Source organism: Cryptomeria japonica, chromosome 2 (genome assembly GCF_030272615.1).
Source record: "Cryptomeria japonica chromosome 2, Sugi_1.0, whole genome shotgun sequence".
Taxonomy (NCBI): domain Eukaryota; kingdom Viridiplantae; phylum Streptophyta; class Pinopsida; order Cupressales; family Cupressaceae; genus Cryptomeria; species Cryptomeria japonica.
The window spans coordinates 556,860,071-556,883,745 of NC_081406.1; the positions used below are offsets into that span (position 1 = coordinate 556,860,071).

A 23,675-nucleotide genomic window follows, 5' to 3' on the forward strand; every position below is an offset into this window, starting at 1 on the left:
TTTTCCTTCATCATTGGGTTGGGTTAAAATACTAGATAGAGAATGCTCAGAAGCGTAACAATAAATAATGAAGTCTTTCTCAAAATTAGGGCTTACCAGCATTGGAGCACTTGCGATAGCTGTTTTGATATCTTCAAAAGCTTTTTTACCCTCTTCTTACCATCTGAAAGGACGTTTCTCGCTCATCATGTCCAGCATGTATCTCACTTTTTCAGAAAATTCGGGTACAAAACTTCTCAGGAAATTGATCTGACCAAAAAAAGATTTCAAATCACTTCTATTTGTAGGCAGAACCAGCTTCTGTATTGCTTTCACCCTCTCTGGATCGATTTTTACACCTTCTTTAGAAACAATATGCCCGAGCAATTTACCTTCTTCAACGAAGAAAATAGACTTCTTCGGATTCAAAGATATACCATGCTGTCTACATCTTTCCAGCACCTTCTCTAAGTCCCTCAAATGATGTTTCCTTCTTTTAGAATAGACAGTTAAATCATCAAGATATATAACAATTATCTTATCTCGCAGGTCTTTGAAAGAGGAATTCATCGCTCGCTGAAAAGTAGCTCCGGCATTAATTAGACCAAAAGGCATTCGGTTGTAGGCAAAAGTACCCCAAGGAGTGATGAAGGCTGTTTTATGTTGATCTTCTGGGGCGACACTAATCTGATTATATCCTGAGTAACCATCCAGCATCGACATTACTTCGGATCCAGGTACTGACTGCAAGACATGATCCATAGTAGGAAGCGCATAGTTATCTTTAAGGCTTGCTTGATTCAGATTCCTAAAGTCTACACAAATCCTTATTTCACCATTTTTTTTCCTTACTGGAACAATATTTGCCACCCATGTTGAATGATGTATTGGGTAAATTATACGGGCCTTTAACATCTTTTCTACCTCTCTAAAAATAGCTTCTGAAACTTTGGGGTTGTAATTTCTAAGCTTTTGTCTGAAGGTGGTGGCCCCTGGTTTCAATGGTATGTGATGCACGAATTCACCATTTCTGAAATTTTTTAAGTCGCCATAACCCCATGCAAAAACATCATGATATTGGATTAAAAGCTCAAATAAGTTCTTCTTTTCCTTTGCAGAACAAGTTTTGCCTATAGAGATCAGCTTAGGATCCTCTTCACTTCCAATGTTGATTTTGTCATGTTCCTCTTTATTTTCATTAGAACCAACATCTTTCTTTATAGTACTGTCATCCTTTCTACCAAAAAGATGTTCTAAAGAAACCAGGCCTTTGGGAATTCTGTTTCCTTGAAGTTTGATCACTTCCCCTGTTTCCGTTGATTCTTCACCGATTGGCTTGCCCCCATGTTCAGATCCTTCGAAAAGGATTTCAGCGAAATCTCCTGCGCATGCCATGAATTCTTTTAATTGTTCGTCGTCATTAAAGACCTGCCAATGATTAATATTATCTGGGACTCTTGGTCTGTATAGCACTTCAATCCTGTAAGTATTGTTTTTGAATTCGGGATGGGGCAATAATAAAGATGCAGAGACAGCTAAAGAATCAGCTTTGGTATTTTGAGCACGAGGGACAAATTCAATAGAAAAAGCTTCAAATGACTCAATTTCATCCCAAACCAGATTTCTATAATGCCTCAGTCGATCATTTTTTACAGAGAATTGTTTTCTCACCTGCTTGACAATGAGTTCAGCATGCCCTTTTGCTTTTAACTGCCTTATCCCTTTTCCCTTTGCTTCTTGTAGACCTAGCAGTAACGCCTCCTATTCTGCTGTATTATTTGTATTATGGAAATCCAGCTTAAAAGAGAAAGGGAAAATTTCCCCGGAAGGTGATATGAGTACTACACCAGCACCTGAGCCTGAGTTAGAGCAACTTCCATCAAATTCTAAAGTCCACAAGGTTTCTTCAGCACTTACCGTGTTCTCTTCACATGACTTCTCGGGTAAGATGATGTAATTCCCGAATTGACACTCCTCATATAATATCTGTGCTTTGGGATTGTCAGAAGGTACCACAGTATATTTGTTTTTCGGCTCAGGTTCTAACTTTATTTTCTTCTTTCCTACAGGAATATATGCTTCGGACCAGTCCATTTTAATTTCTCCACCTATATCCTTGCAGAAAGTTCTGCTAAGTAGCATCCCATAGCTGGCTAGAATATTAGCTACCAGAATAGTAAGCCTCACTCTCTTTTCAGGGCAAGCGTAAATGACAGCTTGTACATCTTTCACTTGGCCAACCAGGGGTACCTGCTTCCCATCCATAGCATAGCAACACCCAAAAGTTTTTGTGAGCTCCAAACCAAGGGCTTTTGCAACTGGTTGAGGCATAATATTATCTGATGCTCCGGAATCAATAATACAATTACTAAGCCTTTGACCATTTAATAACAAAGATATATAAAATGGATTAGGCTTTTTCTCCTCTGTTTCTTTTTGAATAGAATTAGCAGTAGCTTCAATGTTCTTTGAGCATCTCTCAGATACAAAAGTGGGTTCATCAGCAGCTCCTACATCCTCAGAAACATTATTTGTAACACGTGCACTAGTGACTGAACTTCCCTTCACGTATTGAATCAACTTGTCTAACTCCTTAGGATTAAGCTTTAAATATTCAGCTGGTGAAATGGATATAGAAGAAGTTTTACAGAATTCCACAATGTCAAAAGCTGAGGCACTAGCTTTCGTTTCAGCCCTGAACAAAATCTTAGGTTCCATAGTATCAGCCTGAACATGCTCCTTACCTTTAGAATTTGATACATTTGGGGTGTTTTATTCTGCTGCCTCTTCATCATTGCTATGTCATTCATCAGTTTTTGTAAGACTGGGTCTGTGGGTGTAGCAGATGAAACGGTCCCGAGAGTATGTACCTCTCTTTTCCACTTACCGGCATTAATGAATGCATCCTCCAGTTGAATAGCCAACCTCTGAGCAGCGCCTAAATCAGCACAAGCATCTTTAATAAGATGAAAACTTATATCCGCTAGAACGACATTAATAAAAAATGATTTCTGATTTTCTTCACTAGGTCTTGACGCCGTGGGAATTCTTTGAACCTATCTATTGAATTTGGCCACAAACTCTCTCATAGGTTCATGCATATCTTTCTTCATTTGACTGAGTTGGGAAAATAGAGAACATTCATTTTCAGGGGTTTTAAATCTGTTTTCAAAGGCACTTTTCATATCATCCCAACTAGTAATAGAAAGATGGGGCAAATGATTGAACCAATCAGCAGCAGCATCAGTCAAGGTTCGCACAAACAATCTCACAGCAACTTCCTGTGTAGGGACGCTTATAACAGCACAGGCAGAATGAAAAGCGCTTAAGTGGTCGTCTGTTGAGACCTTGCCATCTCCACTAAACTTGGGTAAAACTTCAGTAGCTCCTTTAGGAAGTGGTGCAGGGTTCACGCCTAAATTCAGTGGACCTATGTTCTGTCCCCAAGGTTGATTAGCAGCCATGTTGGGTGGTACAACTTGCAAGGGTGGAATTGATATATAGGCTGGAATAAGGGCACTCAATGGAAGCAAGGATTGAACCAAAGGTGAGAAGGGAGAAGGCTTTGGTGGTGAGCTAGGCCTGCTTTGGGATTTAATCTGCTTCTTTTTAGGGTCGTTAAAATCTGGCAAGAGTTTTAGGTTTTTCAAAGGCTCAAAGTTCTCATCAAGAATTCCCTTTTTTCTTTCCCCTCTTGTGTATCTACGAGTAGCCAGTTTCTAAACTACTGATGCGTTCAAGGTCTTGCGGATGCCTGGGCTAGTCTATTTACAACAGCAGCCTCCTGAACCTCCGACACTCCTCTCAAGAACTCGACTCTTTCTTCCTCTATTTCCAGAACCACTAATATTTGCTGATAGTGTTGACCACTTCTACGTTCTCGCCAAGCAGTTGCCGCTAAGTCTGAAATTATGTCTTCTTGAGTATCTTCAAATCGAAGATTGGGTTGTAATACAGGAAAGACCTCGTTATGTTGAAGAACCATGGTTATACATTACATTTAAAAATTAAGGTTCCTTCAAAAGGACTCGATTTCCCCAGCAGAGTCGCCAAAAATCTGTTGGTGAACAGATTGTCCTTTTACTTAATTTTCTTTTAATTTACTCCATGCCCAATGTTATGAAGAGAACAAAACCATTCACTACAGTTGAGAAAGTATTAATTCTACTTTAACTTCCTCTCTGAATTTTTCTGCAGGTACAACTCCCTTAATGAATTCAACTTTTATAATTACACTTTTTCCTGAAAGTGCATAAGGTTCTCTCAACTACTCTTAGGTAGTGAGGTAATTACAAAATACAGATCACAAATGAAAAGATTCACATACATATAATCAGCAAAATTTATCTCAAAGAATGGATTTTCTGCTAGATTTTCAACATATATCAAAACAGGAAATAGATGAACTTACGACTAACCAACAGCAATAAGGAAATTTCGAATCGCCGAATTATCTCCGCAAAGTGATAATAATTCAACACTCAGAACGCAAAGTTTCAAAGTATAACTCGAAATTTTTCATATATGTATATCCAACTTCAATGCACAAAGTCTTTGGAAGCTAAAACATGCATATACTATCCTTAATCACTGTACTTCAGAAAAATCTATCTTAAAACTATATTTAACTTGCTATTCTTTTCTCCTCTATTGCTAATCCCCCCTAAACAGTTTAATGCCCCAGCATTTATAGTCCTTTTCTTAAAATCCCGAAGGGCCTCCCTTAAAACCCAGCCCTATCGGGTTAATACAAGAAATCGTTATGAAACTAGAAAGCGGTTATCAAAAAGATAGAACGCCAGCGGGTGATGATTCAGTTCCCACTATATTCGTCGGCTTCCTCCTCATTTCCGACGGTTTATCGTACGAGCTTCCAACTCTGGAAAGTAGACATGAATTCTTGCGTGGCCTGTGAGTGTGAGTTCTTTAAACTCATCAGTCGGGCTCTACATGCATCTTTCTGCCACCTGTACTCCTTCATCTTTAGGCTCTGACGCGGCATCAACTTCTCATTGAGGCGCAACATGGATTCTATACCTGCCAACGAAGTGAAATCATCGACCTTGAGCGTTTCTTTATCTTTAATCCGTTCAACTGCTTCAGTGAAACTCTTGGTTAACACTTCAATGTCCATGCTACCTTCATCCAATTGTAAGATGCTTGTGGGGTTGACAATCTTCATGTCTTTAACTAGTTCCTTATGCATGTCTGTGATTTGATTCTTGACGCTTTGGACCTCTTTGATGGCTTCTTTGTAGATGAACTCCTTCTAGCTCATATTACTTTTCAGGATAAATAATGTGCACGGGTCCGCGGCTTTCATGGGGTTTTCACCTAAGAATTTGAGAACTCCAAACTTTTCAACTTCAGTTACTCGAGAAACTATGGTTTGACACCGTGACAATTCTGTCTCCCATACTGGTATCAAAGTTTGAATCTCCCCGAGCAATACCTCACCCTCAGAATAGATACTAGTAACTTCGGAAATAAATTTATTCCCTTGCTCTAATATGCTATTTACCCAACTAACCACAGCGTCAGACAGCAGTTTTCCCCTCTGCGTCTGTTTCATCAATTGCTGGCTTTCGGCAGAATTTGAATCGAATGGCTGAGGCAGCTGGATTATTGGGTTAGGCCCTAAATTAATCAGCGAATTGATGTATGTGGCCATCGTTACCACCATTGCTTTCAATTCTTTCTTCTCTTTAGAATCTTTTTCGGATTGAGTGAGCATGTGGTCAGCAGAAAATTTAAAGAAATTATTACCAGTACTCCTATTAAGGGTACCTAGTTCAATGGAAGTGACTTTGAATCCTTCCTCATCAATTTCCCCTGATTCCCTTTTCTGTTTATAAGTAGCCACCTCCGCTACGATTTTCCCCGTCACTGGGTCTTTAGTGAGACAAGCATCCGTTTTTATTTTCTTTGCTTTAGATCCTCTAGCCGCATACCTAGTGACAATATCTTTTACTGGCGAGGCCACTAGTTGTAAACTCCATTTCTTATTGATTGAATTTGACAACCATAAAGGAATAGTGGGAGTGGTTGATATCATCTGAGTATCTTTAATCGGAGTCAAGAAATTGGGTTGATCTGTCTTTGGTGTTTCAATGAATTGGACTTCATCGTCTGCTTCATCTTGAAAAGGGGACTTATCACTTGAATCTCGCTCTGGTGATGTCATTTTCTGCTTTTGGGAACTAGGCTGCTTCAAAGCTTTGTTCCTGGAATGGGATCTCGTCCTAGGAGCCGTGACTTGGGAAGGAAACTTTATTTTCTTATCTGAAGCCAATGTATCACCTGCAACATGAGAAAGTGGAATGTCAGATTGAAGCGGTTCCGAGAGAGAAATCACCTTAGGAGAAGACTCATTGATGTTTCCATTTCTTTTCCTTTGCAGCCAGTCATCCGTATGAGTTAATATGGATCTGGCTCTCAAATTAATATCATCATCTTCCTCCTTGCTCCAATCAACTGTCAGGAATTTTGCTTCGTTTGATCCTTCCCATCCGGGTTCAACTAAAAATGAACCATCTTCGACGATTCCCTGTGTTTTGAACTTCAATTTGAAAGAACTAATTTGCTGCAAGGTGAGTCTAGAATGATCCCTTTTCAAGACCTTTTCTTCATTTTCACAGTCTTCCCATAGATCTTCTAGTTGCGGAGCAACTGATGAGTTGATTTCAAGGCCGAGGGTCAGAGCTGCATATCCTTTACTATCGAAGTTTCTCCTGCTGCGGTAGAAACCAAGATTGAATCCCAGCAAATTGCTTCCGATGATGGAAGCGTCATTCATGTTATTACAGACCAAAGAGTGCAGCTTGATAGGGAAAGCCGTCTCCCATTTTTCCTGAGGGAGGTTATCCTTAATAACAGCAGAAAGTTGCCTGCACAATTCGGCTAAAATGAAACAATCAAGGGCATATCGAGGCAACCTCACAGGTTCTTCCTCAAATCCTCCGACTCTCAAATATGTGAACCTAGGAAACTGAATAAAATAACTCCCATAATGTTGAACCACCCTCAGTGATTCGGAAGAGAGTCGTGGCATCTGAACACCTTCTAGAGCCAAATAAATGTTTTCAAACAATATATCATGCACTTTACGGAAATCCTCCAGAACTCTGTCTTTTTGCAACAACGGACAATATTAGAAGATGGTCATTTCCTCATTCCATACCTCATGCGGAAGAGCGGCGAGATCACATGTGCAGGCAATACAATAAGTCAAATATGAGGCCATACGAAAATCTTCTCTAGACTCTTTGGCGCGTTTGAGCTGGCTTCTCAGGGAAGTGGCAATAATCTCCGCCCAATCCATCCATTGTTCACCCTTTAAGATAATTTCAATGTACCTATACATCCATTCTTCGAACAAACATACATCGGCTGAACCTTTCACCCTGTGTAATAATACCACCAGGTCGTGTATGTGGGGTTTCATGTGGCTTCTAGTAATGACCTTCGGAATCCTAGAACCACCTCCATAGTTAACCTTGGTCCATTTCCTGGCAAGGGTGTTTCGGTACACACTAGGGTTTTCCCGATACTCAGCTTCAACTTGAATGGGTGAGAAAGCGGCGAAGGTACTTGTTGTTAATTTCAAAACAAAGGAAATGGTTTCCCTGGAGACAGGAAGTATGACATTACCATTTTTGCTTACTATGCTCTTGCTTCTTACATCATAATGGTCAATGCAAAGTTGTAGGAGTTCAGGGTTTACGAAGGCGGGGGGAAACGCAACAGCTTCAATTAACCCGCTCGTTAATATTTCCATACATCCCTTAACCTCTTCCGTATTCGCAAGAAAATTTGCTTGAAGACTTTCCACATTTACCCCTTCTAAATTGATATCACAAATCACTGGTCTTTTACATTCAAGGCTAGAAACATTACCGAGAAAATGCATAACCGACTTCATTCTCAACTTAAACAAGCAAGACCTCTTTCAGACAAACCTTTGAAAATAACAGTTTTGCAGAACAGAACAAAGGTTACTAAATGCTCACCTGTTTTCCATTGAAAAACAAATAATCTCCTCTAGCTTCCCTAACTGCTCCTTTCCTCCGAAATCAGATCTCCTCTCCTTTATCCTTTTTCTTTGTTTTTGGATAACTTACCAGGCAACTGAATGAAAATTTATCACAGGGGAACTTTATACATGGGAAGATCGGATAATGATAGTTCATCACCTCACATCAGGATTGACATGCTCGAGGCGTCGATGCATAAATGCCTCGATTAATGATTTACCCTTTCGCATGAGTTAATAATAATTGATTTCATGCGATATCCAGTCATTCATAAGACGAAGGTCTACTCACACTCATAACAATGATGCCCTTTTTCTTGAAAAAGAAATAAAATCTTTTGATTTGACGTGCTGACGGGACCATTGATTGCTTTGAGAGAAAAGCGGCGCATCGTACTCCAAAAATAAACTCCCGTCGTCAGTACTTGCCAAAAACCACTTTGAATAGGCTTGAATCGAGCTTCAAAACGGTTCAAAGTATTTCAAAGAAGACCGCCGCGATAAAAGATACTTCCTGCCAAAGAAAGAGTATTAGTATGAAAAATTTGGTCGAACCACTTTGAACTACTTCGAACCGAGGTTCGAAATGATTTGAAGCGATTCAAAAGGGAGGGGAGGAATGACCGTGGAAGCTTGCGACTTTGACCAACTTCTTCAAAGGACGATAGACACTTAGATGATGCAGGGGAGACCTCGAATAAGATGGGTGTGGTTTTTTAAGGGGGAACCCTTGAATTAATATGGCGACTCTAAACGCACTAACAACTTGCAAGCTAAAGATCACTTCTCTAGAGCAAGATACAACATCTGAATTAGTATTGTAAAGTCTTCTCCAAAATGAAGTTGAACTTGAACCATTGTCACAAGTAGCCACACTCCAACAATAATCACCACCACACTGCCACTGTATTTGCATCACACAACTCTACAAGTGATATGATCATCAAAGATTATTCAGACATATTTTTATTTACTCACTTACATCACAATACCCACACTTCACAAATCCAAAATTATCTTCTATAATACCATTTTCTTCATTACAAATATCAATTAGGTTGGACAAAACAAAGAATAAGTATAGGCCCTATTAAGTCGACCACCAAACATCATTTTAGTGCGATCTAATCTAGGAGATAGAGAGGCCTAAAACATCATATTATACTTCTCTAAGTAGTTGCAAATAATATACATGTTGGGGCACATCATCCAAGGACAACAACTAGGTAACATGTAGATAAACAATGTAGCACATAACTAGTCAAACCAAAACATAGTATCCAAATCAATAAACTCAATGCAGATCCCCACATACGAAATATAGGACCTAAATACAACTTAAAACATTCTTCAAGGTCAACATATATCCTTAAGATCACAACACAAGTTGGAAAATGATACTCTGTCGACCAAACTACAACAATTACCTAGAAGACAACTACAAACACAATGTAGCTCCAATCCAAACATTCAAAAACATGTGGAGCACATAAGGACATTCCCAAAAAATCCAACATCATTCCCAAATACTTCTTTCTCACTATCACATCTATACATGTTGGCACAACTCAAACAGGCACATAATACTTCATTAGTGGAATGCCAAGAACATAGTCCTTAACAATACATCCATAAATCTTCTTGGAAAACACTTCAACACTTGAAATTAGAACTCAAAATTCACAAACATCACAAGCATGTCCTGCAAGTTGTAATACATGAAACATCAATGCGAAGAAATGTGGAACATTTTCTAGACCAATCAAATCCACTTTTGATAGACAACTAGACTATTAGCAAACAACAATCACAAGCCACATCACCTGCAACAACATGAACCTGAAAATATAGTAATGTATTATCCATAGAGCATAAACATTATGTCCCAATCCGCAAGACCAAATTGTCAAATGCGAAAGAATGCATAGCATTCTTCTAGTTAGATTTTAAATACTCTTTCCTGCATATCACACATCCTCATATTGAAAAACATCCAGAGACAATATTTACCTAAACAAGAGTGCCATAGCCAAGGAAGGCACATCCTCACCATCATCATCATGCTACAAATCCACATCATATTATTACCAAAACTTCATATAGAATGTAGACATAACACATTGAGAAGGTGGACATGCACAACCCAAGGCAATTGCAACTATCAATCATTTGTACTATATAACATCTTCCTCAATCATCACAACACTAGCCTCAACGAACCTTAGCAACACAAACTCCACATATTGCCGACAATCTCCACAACATCAATGATCACATCAACACCAAGAACACATCATCAAGGACGACACATATTTCCAGACATCAGGTTGACATCAATGACAACACATATTGACAACAACAATATATCATCAAGTAAAGTTCACATCATAATGTACATAATCCTAATCCTTTTGATTTTACTTTTGACATGTGTAATTATAGTCTTAATTAATCATACTCAAATTAATATATCTAGAGTGTCATATTAAATTAATTTTACCCATTTATTTAATACTCTAGATAGTTTGAAGAGCTCTTTTTCTTCCTCTACTTTTTGTGAATTATGACTAATCCATTTTTAATTTATATTCATAAATTTACTAGTTAGAAGCACACCTTTGCTTTAGTGGCTTAAGAAATCTTGAATTTATAAATTTAATATCTTTTTTTATTATATTATTACAAATTATTAATTTTCTATGTATTTGTACTTTGACATGTATATAAATATAGTTTTGCACTCACACTAAATTTTTAAAATGTAGAAAAGTACATATACGATAATACTTTTTTCACTCTACCTTATTCCACTCGGGTTAAAGTCTTTGACACCTAATTGTAGAGCAAAATTTGATTATTTTGGTATACTCACTAGCCCAAGACCTATTCCATTTCCCAATAGTTTATTCAACTTGGATAGGATCATCAACATGATCCCATTTCTTAATTTTAAAATTCAAAATTTCATATATTCGAAGGCTTAAAAAATCAAATTTATGAGTTTAGGATTATGTATTTAAAGACTCCAAGTCATTTGAAATGAGAACAAATTATTGGACAATATTTATTTAGAGCACATATTCTCTTCTTTTTTGTAGGTACACTAGTCATCTAGGCACTTCTTTGTCATATGCCAACAAACAACCAAATTTGTTACTAGCAATCAAGTAACATTATTTGTTGAGGCATGCTCTAAGGAAACTATCTAACACAATTTCACATATTAAATCACAACAACAAATCAACAAATTTAATGATCAAAATTTTAGCATCCATTCTCATCCACATATTCACATTCATTACCATCTAATTAACTCTCTTTTACTTTTATTGCTAATTTAGTCTTAAGGTTTGATTAACATGCAAGGCAGTACTAGACTTTAATTCTTACATGTGGCAAGCTCCATGAAGCTCTTCAATGCCGCCCATGTTTTCCTTGCCTTACAAGTGCCAAAGATCCATTTTTACATATGACAAAATTATAGAAAAAAGACAAGATAACATCATGGGGAAGATAGCATTATTACCACATTTAAGTCCTAGGCACTCAGATTCTTAATATTTGTTAATTTTAAGTCCATGATCTATAATCTAGTTTCATATCTTAGATATTAAGCGTTTGTCACAATGTAGTATGAAGGGGAGTTAAATAAATTCCATTTTAGTATTTGTTAGCTTACATCAAACAATTTATTAAGCTCTAATACATAATTTATTTAAAGATTTGAAATAAATTCAATGCGTTTGCCATTATATATTTGTGAAAAGATATGTTTTACTTCTCTTTCACTTATATATTTCGTCTCCCACCAAATAAACATGTTTTAATAAATAACACAAACTATACTTATTAACTATTCAAAAATATTATCAAATTCATAATAATTTTAATAAAAATATATAGATAAAAATTAAAGAATGATACCAACAGGCTGTGATTTAATTAATTGAACTTAACTGACAAAAATGATAATATATTCCTTGAATGCATCATTTATCAAGATTTAAAAACTCAAAAACTACTATTAGATTAAAAAATTTCTAACATAAATATAGACTCCCTCGTAATACGAATCTAACATATAAAACAAAATACCCATATTTATTAATCCGTCATCTAAAACAAACCATATTAACATGCACACAATTTCTACGTAATCTAAGGAGTTGTCAAATCCTGCCTTTTCATCATCTCATCCACGTCTCAGACTCTCAACCTGTCACTATACATGGACTAAAATGCAATATTTCGTGAACCATAAGAAAGAATGTCACTATTTCAATGTAATTGCTGTTCAACCAGGAAGAGGAATATGCCTACAATAACAAACAACCTAAATTAGAATAGAAAAAACAGAAGAAGACCACCTTACGTAGATTGAAAGAAAGAATGTCACTATTTCAATGTAATTGCTGTTCAACCAGGAAGAGGAATATGCCTACAATAACAAACAACCTAAATTAGAATAGAAAAAACAGAAGAAGACCACCTTACGTAGATTGAAACAAGGAAACCCATCATCCATCTTTCTTAGATAAACGTCGACAACGACACAAACATCAAAAGTGCATAAAAGACATTTATGTAGGTTAAATGGCACATCAGCAAAGCTCTTTCTGTATGGTGACAGGATTCCATGTGTCGGTTGCCAACAGTTTTATAGTTCTCAATCGAGGCAGACAAAGCAACCTGACACCACCCAAACAATTTTTCATTACAATTCTACATTTTAACTTTTGTTCATTGCTAAGATATATCTGTTCTTGATCATAATCTTCTTCTATGGTATTTCTTTCTTTCATTTTCTTCCTGGTTTAGGCAGTGTTTACTGAAATGGATGAGGAGGCAAAAGGAGGATTGAATGAGGATAGCCGAAAGGTTGGTGCAATCTATTTGTTTGTTGAATTGGTTGGGTTCATACCCATATGACTATATTGCATCTTTTACATGATTTTATGTAATACTATATTGCATCTTTTACATGATTTTCTGTAATGCTATATGCTAGTTACTGGTTGTTAATTGTTAACAGACTTTCAATGCAACACTTTGGTGCAGGCTAGATTTATCTTGCTTTTGAATGGTTTAGCCTCTTCATTTTCCTTATTGAATTAGTTCTTAAGAAGTGTTTCTGCTTGTTTCAAGGTTTTCTTATCAGTTTAGATCATCTAGTACATTTTCTGCTATCACTACCTGATGAAGTGAATGGTTGGTCCCAGAAATTCTGTGCGTGCCATCCCACCTGTTCAAATTAGAGCATTCCACCTGTCCACATAAGGTAATCAGGCTCCAAAAGAAAACAGAGATTGCATAACTAAAAACCAATGATAATTATTGATAGACCACTGTTGTTCACTTGTTGGTAATCTAGAAGAACGCCCTTCCCTTTACCTTTTTCAGATATGCCATGTGGAAAATACCTTGGAAACAAAAGAATGTGTAAGGCATGTAGCTTAAACAAAGTAAAAATGAAACACCTTCCCTTTCAACCTGACTACTATCCAATGATTCAGGCACAACTGCACAGAAATATGAAATCAAGGCAATAAAAGAAAGTTTGTAGAAATTATTCTAATAAAGACTCATAGGAACAGTCTTTCGAACGACTATACACATTTGTTAGGTTTTACAGAGTGTTTTGACGTAAAGGACATTAAAAGTTATCATTTCCAGTCTCAGTAGTATAGAGGAAAATGCCCTTAACGTCTGTTGCATTGTTTTATCGCATATATTGGGTTGATGGCATGATATGGTTCATATTTCCTCTTTGCTGTGGAGTGTATGTGATCTAACACTTATTATTCTGGTCATGTCCATCTTCCCTCTCTTGCTTCGAAGATGGAGGTAAGCTCTCTCCGGAGCTTTCGACTTTTGAAATAGCTTTTGAGGGAAAAATGATGCTTGACGTGGTAGTGTTTATCTAGGCGTTTCACTCCAACTAGTTTGGTAGCTTGGCTGGAATTAGTTCAGATAAATGAATGCCAAGTTCAATACGTTTAAGGGAACGAGAACCCAATACAAAAACCAAATTAGTTCTTCTGTATATTTTCCAGAGTTTCAGTTCGAATTCAGGACTCAGGTTCAGCCGTTCACCAAATTTTCCCCCTGATTTAGTATTGCTGGGTTTGGCTATCTTATATATAACTGAAATATTAAAAAAACATAAAAATAACTTAATTTGCTAATTGACAATCCAATATCAAATAAATCAAAATCTATATTAGTGCAACTGATCGATTCAAATCATCATAGTGCTCTTCGTTGAGAGTATCGATATCATCTGGTTCATTGGAACCACAAGCAGCGAATGTCTCTGCCAATAGATTGACCATACAAGTTCCGTGTAGCAACCTTCTGCTCCTCATCCTCGATCAAGATTAAGGAAAGCTCCACAGAAAAGCATCCAAGTCGGGATGCTTTGGCACTACATTCCAATGTTTTATCTCCCTTCCAAGTCATTTTTAAAACTTGGGGTTATATTAGGTCTTATTTTTGCTTTAGGTCATAAAAAATGTTCTTTAACTTTTTTGTGGAAGGTTCTTCTTGGGTTTGCCCAAGGTCCTGCTTTTCTTTCCTGTTTCCCTGGGTTATTGAAGGGCAGGATTGAACCTCCCCTATTGTTAGGGTTTTTAAGTCACCTTCCTTCTTGATTCCCCTCCCCTAGACTAAATATCTTAGGGGCCAGGATTGAGAGGGTTTGTTTACCTTTCTCCTTGCGCAAGGCCTATGCCTCCGAAAGGGGTGGGGGCTAATATTTACCTAAACTAGCAGATCCCACACTAGCTCCAAAATATTTATCTCTAACTTGAAAAGTAAATGCTTGAGCTTGAAGGTCCTCTGAGCAACTGGTCCTTATAATTCCCTGGGATAAGCTTTATTATTAAAATGAAACAAAACAATAAGCGATGAAACCAAAGGTAGAGAGCAACTAAACTATAGGATAGATGAACCTAGGGTGGATCCACAAGCCTAGGCAGAACCATTGGCGAACCCAGACAGTAGCCAGTACAAATCTGTTCAGGTGCCGGTTACCTTTTGAGCAAACCCAGTACCGCAAGCATTTTTGTCTTTCCTCTTTCTAAAATATTGTTTCTATGCTTCCATCTTCAGGTGTTTGATTTCAAAGTTGTGTAATAATGGATACTTCCTACTTTTTCTTTCCAGACATCAATTTGTCAGATGGAAACGGAATCTATAATTATATCACCTTTCATTACATGGAAGTGAGTTACAATCAATTTGCCTTTTTACAAACACAATTTTCGTATTGATACCTAAGGAATGCCTAAGACATGAAAGGACGTGGCAGAGTAGCTGCACAATCAGCCCATACAGATTAGAAGAAAGAGACCTTAGTTCCATATTCGGAGACCATAAAAAGTTCTTTGATATATATTAATTTCCAAAATGGATACATAACAGACCGTCTCTCATGCTTTATCGAAATGTAAATGCAAAAGGATATTCATATGAGTTTTAGGAGCATTCCTTATGATTTGCACAAACAGATTGCATGAATAGTACCTATCAAGCCTCCACTGCTGTTCTTAAAATACTTCAAGGACTAGAAACATGTTTGGTTTGACAAGTACATAATCATGTACACCCAGCGTGAAACAATATGTGAGGTAAATGGAAAAATTATTCCATTATGGGATTCCACAAGGGGGATCTCATACACCAATTGGTGCCAGGTTTGGAAATGAGTCAAATGACCCAAGAAACTATCTATGCCTATATAAATGTGTAATTGAAAATAATTAAATGTTTGGTATTGAAGTATTCACAGCCTTTCTCAGATAGAAAAAATTCTCCCAGTTCATATTTTTTTTTTTCAACTTTTTTTCTTCCACAGTAGTAGTTTACGAACCAGAACCCTTCTAATTCTGTATTCAACACACCCGTAAAGTAACAGGCTTGACAGCTAGTAATCAATTGGATTTAAGAACCAAGATAGAGCTGAAGTAGCAATCTCTTCCAACATGATAAGAAGCTTGCTAGGAAAGAAAAGGATGTCCAGTACAGAGGTGACTGAATCTAGGGCTTTACCCAACAGTTTTTCTCAACTTTGCTGTTTGCAGATGCCAGATATATGCATTCCACAGGTAGTTGCTGTATTTCTCAAGTTCTACACTGATTTTAAGTCCACATTTGATCATGTTTTCAAGACCAGATCAACTTTAAGCTTCTCATGTTTACCGTTCTACTCTTTAGGTTGGTTAAAAGTCCCTTGATTTTGTTATTTCAAATATCGTGGTTATATACTACCCATGTTGTTATTCTTTTTATATTTAAATTCTCTTACAGTGAAAATAAATTTTACTTGTCTCCATTTATGACTGAAATTACACAGAGGCCTTTCTAAGATTATCAATCTATCGGCAAAATGTGAAGTCCCATATACAGAGAGATCTTAGTGTCTTCATCGTGAAAGCCATGGTTCTATGAATTTGATCAGAATTGTACATGAATGTAAAAATCTGTTTGTAGTTATGCATTACTTTGACAGTATTTGCAATTAGCAACAAGAAGCTAATGTCTTATGTTTTTTCTTGAAGAAGAATTTTGTCCTTACAACATAAAATCACTTTGGTCCTTGTGATGCTGTGCAGAAGGAATCTTGGAAGTCTGTTTTGACCTTGGCATATCAAAGTCTTGGTGTAGTCTACGGGGATTTAAGTATCTCACCACTCTATGTATTCAGGAATACTTTTGCTGAAGATATTCAACACTCTAGTGGAAATGAAGAGATATATGGAGCCCTGTCCTTTGTTTTCTGGACTTTAACTTTGGTTACTTTGTTCAAGTATGTCTTTTTAGTTCTCAAAGCCAATGACAATGGGGAAGGTACAATCTGAAATGGATAATTGCCCTTTTCTTGTAACCATGACATTTTTTTTTCTCTGTATTGTATTTCAAATAGTGATTACAATGTGAAGCTGTATTGATTGAATGTCTAAATTCGTTAGGTTTCTTATCTTATTTTTGCTATCTGAGTCTTGGTACTCAAAAGTTGGAGTGCTTACACTACTGTGGACCGTTGCCTGTGCTTTGGCATGGCAGAATTTTTTCCACATTTTGGCTATCTATGTGACGAAGTGCTAACTTATATAATCTTCCAATATTGTATAATGATGCAGGTGGGACATTTTCATTGTATGCTTTATTATGCAGGCACGCCAAAGTCAGCCTTTTTCCAAATCAGCAAACTGCTGATGAGGAACTTTCAACATATAAAATGCAACTTCCTTCTGACACCAGAAATGGGACAAGAATAAAAATAATGCTTGAAAAATATAAAAAATTTCAGGTTGCATTGCTAGTGATGGCTTTGTTGGGCATTTGTATGGTTATTGGAGATGGAGTGCTAACTCCAGCCCTTTCTGGTCTGTTTTGACTTCTTCAATAGCTCTGTCTACTAAAACATTCTCTTCCAATTATAGTTAAGTTCCAAGTGCTAAATTTAAAGGCTTACAGAAAGGGGCTTGCTGAAACATCTAACCTTAATGTTCGTGTTACAGTATTCTCTGCAGTCTCAGGACTTGAAGATTATGTGGGAGAAGAACGACATAAATGTAAGAGTTATCACCTTCAAATTTTCAGGATTGATAAATGCAAATATCATATACATGAGTATTTTTGGTCATTTAATATGTTTAAAACCCCAGTTTTTCTCTTCAGGTAAACGATTTTCTAGTGATGACTTTCTTTTCGTTGTCAATGAGTCAGCTTGTGGAGGGATTTTATTCAAGTTATCATTCGGTATCCTGTTTTGAGTTTTACCCATATGTGCATCCAATATCGTACCCACAGAACTTTATGTAGGGAATCTTAGAATTCTGTTCCTGCAGATTCACAAGCAAATGAAGTTTGATTTAGACCTAGTCCCTATTCTGATTAAGAATTATCACGGGCTTCTGAAATTTCCTTCTCTATGTTATTTCCAAGATTAATTTCAATAGGTATAAGTCAAAATAAGTTGCCCAAGCTTCAAATAGACACGATACCACACAAAATGTACAGAGCAGGTTCTCAGTGAGATTAGGTCAGCAATCCCCTGGTCTATCATATAAATTTAGCATTTAAATTAGTCATATTTTAAACTCCAGAGCATATGACCAACAGAGTTTGGATAGCCTCAAAATGAGTGGAATATGATGTATTCAGAATAAGGGAACGGCTTCTATATAGAAACACCTTAGATAACAATGCCTAGAGATGATAAAAATTACTCTATTGTTGATGAATTATAAAATTCAATAACAATACGTAGAGATAATAAAAATTAGTGTAATGTTGATGATTATAAAATTTTCTGAGCTAGAAAGAGAAATCATAGTGTATTAAAGCCAACACTCATTTTGACTTTATAATTTCAATTCTTAGATATCAAAATGGTAGGTATATTCAAATATTCCATCTTTTAGGATACTGTTATAACTTATAAGTATAAACAGGCATAGAATATTCTTTGTGAGGTCTTTTTGCACTGAACTATAGTCTACAACTGATGCAGACAACCTCTGTTGCTGCAAGGTAACTACTCTGCTCTAACTGATAATGGATCAAAATAGAAAACAAAAATGACACAACATAGCATCTTGTTCAACTCTTCAACTATTCATGTTAAAACTGCTAACTCACAATGGATACAGCATACAGCAAAGTAGTAGCTGGTAATCATCTTTTTTCCTCTCTGCCTCAGCACAACAGCAAGTTCCTCTGTTTTTCACAGCTAACAATCACAACCAAAAATTCCCATTATAAACCAAAAAAGTTAAAAAATGAGAATAGAAAAAGGGAAAAGCCCCCAAAATACCGCAACTATTAAAACCCAAAATTCTAAAATTATTAAAACAAATAAAAAATTGATGGGTAGTGGACACATCACAAAAGGGCAGTTACATCATCTTCCCCTGGTGTTTTTGGAGTTAGGGAAACCAAGCAATCACAAATATGAACATCAACCATATTTTTGATCTGCTCCTTTTTTTCCCATTTCAATTGTCTGGTCAAATCTCCCAGTATGTTCTCATTTTGAACTTCTTCAAAAATTAAATGATAGAGGTAAAGTTTGCAACATTAAATATGTATCAGGTAACAAAATCTTAAGGCAAGTCTATCATAAAGGCATTCTCATTGATTTTCTTTTGAATTTTGTATGGCGAATATTCTTTTGCTTCAATTTGTTGTAAGTTCCTTGAGAAAATCTGTCTACACAAATAAAACCATGACTTGCTCACCCTCCACATACACCTTTTCTCTATGATGCAGATTGCATTTCTTTTATACTGTTCATTGTTTAGTTGCATCTGGAGCCTCACATATTGTTGTATCTCTTAGATATGCCTCACAAAGTCCACTGCATCTTGACTAACCCCTCTTCCTTTAGGAAGCTCAATGAGATCAATAACCCTCTTATGATTGTTTCTGAAATCAACTTGGAAGGGAGACTTACCAGTAGACCTATTGATGCTAGAATTAAAAGCAAATTTCAACTTGACCCAAAACCAAATCCCATTGCCTTGGATTCTCACCAACAAGGCATTGAGGCAAATTGTCCAAACTTCTGTTCACCACCTCCATTTTCCCATTCGCCTAAGGGTGATAGGCTGAACTATACTGCAATTCACTATCAAACTTTCTCCACTAAGTTCTCCAAAAGTGACTCAAAAACTTTCTATCCCAGTGACTAGTAATAGTCTTGTACAATCCATGCAAGAAAACAATCTTTTTAATAAACAAAAGAATAACCTAACTTGCATTAGTAGTCTTTTTGCATGGAATGAAGTAAGCCGTCATAAATAATTGGTGCACAGCAACAAAATAGAATCATTAACTCTGAGTACAAAGAAATTCCAACACAAAATCCATGGAGATGTCAATCCATGATCCCTTAGGTATAGGAAAGGGTTTGTATGAATCCCTATTTTGCTATACACCTTTATAAACTTGAGAAACTCTACATGTAAAAACAAACTTATTTTCATCTTTTTCTTAGTCGAGGCCAAAAAAGTTTACTTACACAAGGCTCTAAGTTTTGTCCCTTCCAAAGTGTCTCCCCAAACCATTTGAATGCACTTCCCTAATAAATTTGTCACTCTTGGACCTTGTGAGAAGATAAAGTTGGAGTCTTTCAAATAGAAATCCATTTGTCAATAAGTATTTGTAGGTGTTTCAAATGTTTTTTCATATTTCTACTGAATATTAAAATATCTTCAAAATAGAATACGACAAATATTCCAATGTAGAGTCTAAATACTTACTTTATGGCACATAAAAAATTGACAAGGGCATTGAACATCCAAATGGCATCACCAACCATTCATATAATCCATCCTTAGTCTTGAACATCACATTTCATTCATCTCCTTCTTAGATTCGGATCTGATGGTAACCACTTCACATATCAAATTTGGAGGAAATCTTAGCGCCAACAAAGCAATCTAGTATGCCATCTATTCTAGGTAGTGGGTGTGGGTACATTATTGTGATCTTGTGGGTGTCTCTAGAGTCGACACACATTCTCCATTTGGATCCTTTTTTAGGTGAGTGGAAAGCTAAGTGTGGCACAAGGGCTCATGCTTTCCTTATAATCCGATTTTTTAGCAATCTGCTAAGTTGGATTCTCATTTCCTCATTTTCTTTGGAGATAATTTCCATGCAGCCTGGTTAGAAAGATTTGATCTCGGAACCTAATCAATATGGCATGTAAAACTTTGTGAAGGAGGTAAACTAGCTGTTCATACTAATGGAGTTATATTAGAATATTCTGCCAATAACGACACCTCTAGTGGAGGTTGGATCCCACTAGTTCCTTTTGCTTCTTTTGGGCATAGCAATTAACAAGTTGCTCCCCTGGTTTATTTGCAATTTGTTTTATAGCTTATTGACACAAGCATAGTTGCAAAAATCAAACTTGACAACAACTCGTAGGCCCAAAATTTTTAAAAATTCAAAGAAAAACTGGGCAAGAAATGACGTATTTATCAAACATTTGAGAATACATCATTTTTTAAAATATTCTTCAAAAACACACACACACATATATATTGAATTTGTAAAACATATTACTGATTTCAATTATATATAAATCAAACTTTGAGCTTGATACATATCATAGATCAAAAAATAAGTTCAAGCTTTGAATAGATTTTGACCAAATCTGAAGTTATTTGATGAATATGTTATGTTTGTTACCGAGTTCAAAAGAAAAATTCTCTTTTAAATTATTTAGTTTATTAGTATTATGAATTATCTAGAGGAACTTGTTAATACCGAATCTTTTGAGTTGCGTGTTTTGTCTAGCAATGGAAAATTTTGTATAAATTTAATTCAAATGTATAAACGTGCCATACCCTAGTTCATGCTAAAAGGTTAATTTCAAATTTGAATGATTTTAAAAAATTTGTTCCATGATTTAGAGTATTGGACATTTTTAATTGATGGTGTAATGGATATTGCAGATTTTGTAGTGTCCAAGTAAATAAATGAAAGAAAACATCAATAAACAAAGTCAAACATCAAGTATTATTCATTTGAAAGATTGGATGAACGGGAGTCGCCATTTTGCCCATCGTCAACCAATCTATTTTTTGCATTGTGAAAACAATAAAAAACCCTTAAAAAATCGTGATTTAATTAACTTGCTTTAATTATGAGTTGTGATGGGTTTTTGACAAATCTAGGGCAAAAACTTGTGCCTTTTCATGAAAAATTGCTGCACATTTTACCGTAAACTCATCGATGAGCGACTCGGCACTATTTGTGATTTTTGCAAGTACCTAGAGTTTTTAATCCATGGACACAAGTGACAAGGATGACATTTTGAATGTCTCTTCTACTTTTCATGGTTTTAAGAGCATTTTGCTTCTTTCATGTTGTACCTCACAAGTATTCTCTCTACCATGATGGTTTCTAATAGAAAATGACAAGAATCCATTGACACCACGTCACTTGGCACTTCATCCACATAAGGGTCAATTTTGAAAACAACAATACAAGATTTATCCACAAGTCCATGTTGATCCTTCTCTAACCAAGAATTCTTGTAAGGGTTAGATTTTGGAATGTGAGAAAGCTACAATTTGTTAACCATTTCTATACTCACCAAATTGTCAGTAGATACAACAACTATGATTACTTTGCACACTTTGTCCTTACTCTTGCATTTTGTTTGGAAGATGCTCTTCCTCCTCTGATCAACTTTTGAGGTTTCTTTGTTTCCAAATATCAAGGTCCTTTGTGGTGTCAAGTTCTCTACCATCTCTACCTCAATTTCTTCTATTAGAGGTTCTTTTTCTTTCCAGGCTACCATCACTCTTTTGGGTATCGAGGAAGTCTTTAGCCTTATGAGCTTCATTATGAATGAAACATTGCAAGGGCTTCCAATCTCTAGAACATTGTTGGCCTCATCCCATACCTCCAAAGCCTCTTCTTCCTTGAAGTTTAGCTTCACATTTCCTTTTGGCCCTTCGACTTTGGTAGGTTTGTAGGAAATCCCTTTTCTTTTGTTCTTGTTACCTAATTTCGCTTCTAGCTTAATCAGGTAGAGCTGGAATAACATCTACATTGAAAAAATTAAAAGTGCATATCTGATTATGCTTAAGTGCTCATACAAGTAAGAGATGCTATCAACTGAAGCAATAGAGTCTATGCAAGTGTTTACAAGAAAGAAGGGTGTACAACTTTGCATAGAAAATTGCTTTCTTTATTCATGAATATCAAAAGTATAGTGTCCCACACAAGCCGTGGGAGTAACTCATTTAATACATTATGAAAAGAAACTATACATTTACGAAAGAAAGCATATAAAAGAGTAGGGATCCGTCATTGCTTGAATGACTAACCCCTGAGGCTGAGTTGTCGCTTGTCTTCATGCTCCTTACGCTCTGTTGCTCTAGAAATGTCTGGAAGAGATGAAAAAAGTAGTGTTAGAGATCATGATGCCTAATCAGTTCATATGTAACATCAACAAATGCATAGTTGCTTTCATAAAGTGTCAAATCGGCTATGTAGTCATCACATATATTAGAGAGGAAAGCAGAGAAACAACATCAACATCCTTTACAATCTGAACTTCATTATCTTATCTAACATGTTTGTTCACTGTGCAGGTACAGGTATGATATTCCTTATTGGAATACTTTGTATTTCACACTGATATATCATATATCATAGCATGTGGAATAAAATGAGGCTCTCACAAGGGTTGAGCCCAGCATGTTGTAATCCAGTGTTTAACAGAGGCGGGATCTTTCTCGTTTCATGGTAGTTGAATCAAGAAGGGGTTCATCATTCACAATAGTGAATTAACAAATTCACTAGTATAAATAACAAATCACTGCTCAATGGAACCACATTGAAACAATAAAGATCAAGCGACCAAGTCACATCAAAGACCAAAAGTTGGATTTAAGTCTTGTTTGAATGCTCTCATGTCAGTTTTAGAATAATAACACTTCATTCAAGGCATCAATAACAGTGCATAAGCATTCAAAGACAAAGATATCAAATGAGCATCTATTAGCAAAGCAAAGATCACAATTTTTCAAGGAGTCAACATAGAGATGCATGAAGAAACAAAAATGTTAATGAGCAGGCTATCAAGTAGTAATAAAGCTATTACTGGAAGAGCAGAGAAGCCTTTTTGAGGAGTCCTTG

The 23,675-nt window shown here is 36.3% G+C and overlaps 1 protein-coding gene across 2 annotated transcripts in view; it reads left to right on the forward strand.

The window, feature by feature from the left end:
- Window positions 1-12,560: 12,560 nt before the first annotated feature.
- The window catches only part of LOC131038070 (potassium transporter 2), a 51,948-nt gene continuing 40,833 nt past the window's right edge, over window positions 12,561-23,675 (forward strand). Inside the window, exons 1-4 of one of the 2 annotated variants that reach the window (XM_057970369.2) lie at window positions 12,561-12,890; window positions 16,625-16,859; window positions 17,153-17,398; window positions 17,534-17,587. In XM_057970369.2, the coding sequence (XP_057826352.2) occupies window positions 12,846-12,890; window positions 16,625-16,859; window positions 17,153-17,398; window positions 17,534-17,587 (580 nt within the window). In that variant the 5' untranslated portion in view covers window positions 12,561-12,845. Of the gene's footprint in view, window positions 12,891-13,542; window positions 13,857-16,624; window positions 16,860-17,152; window positions 17,399-17,533; window positions 17,588-23,675 lie in introns of those variants that run through there. The other variant, XM_057970370.2, reaches the window with a different exon arrangement.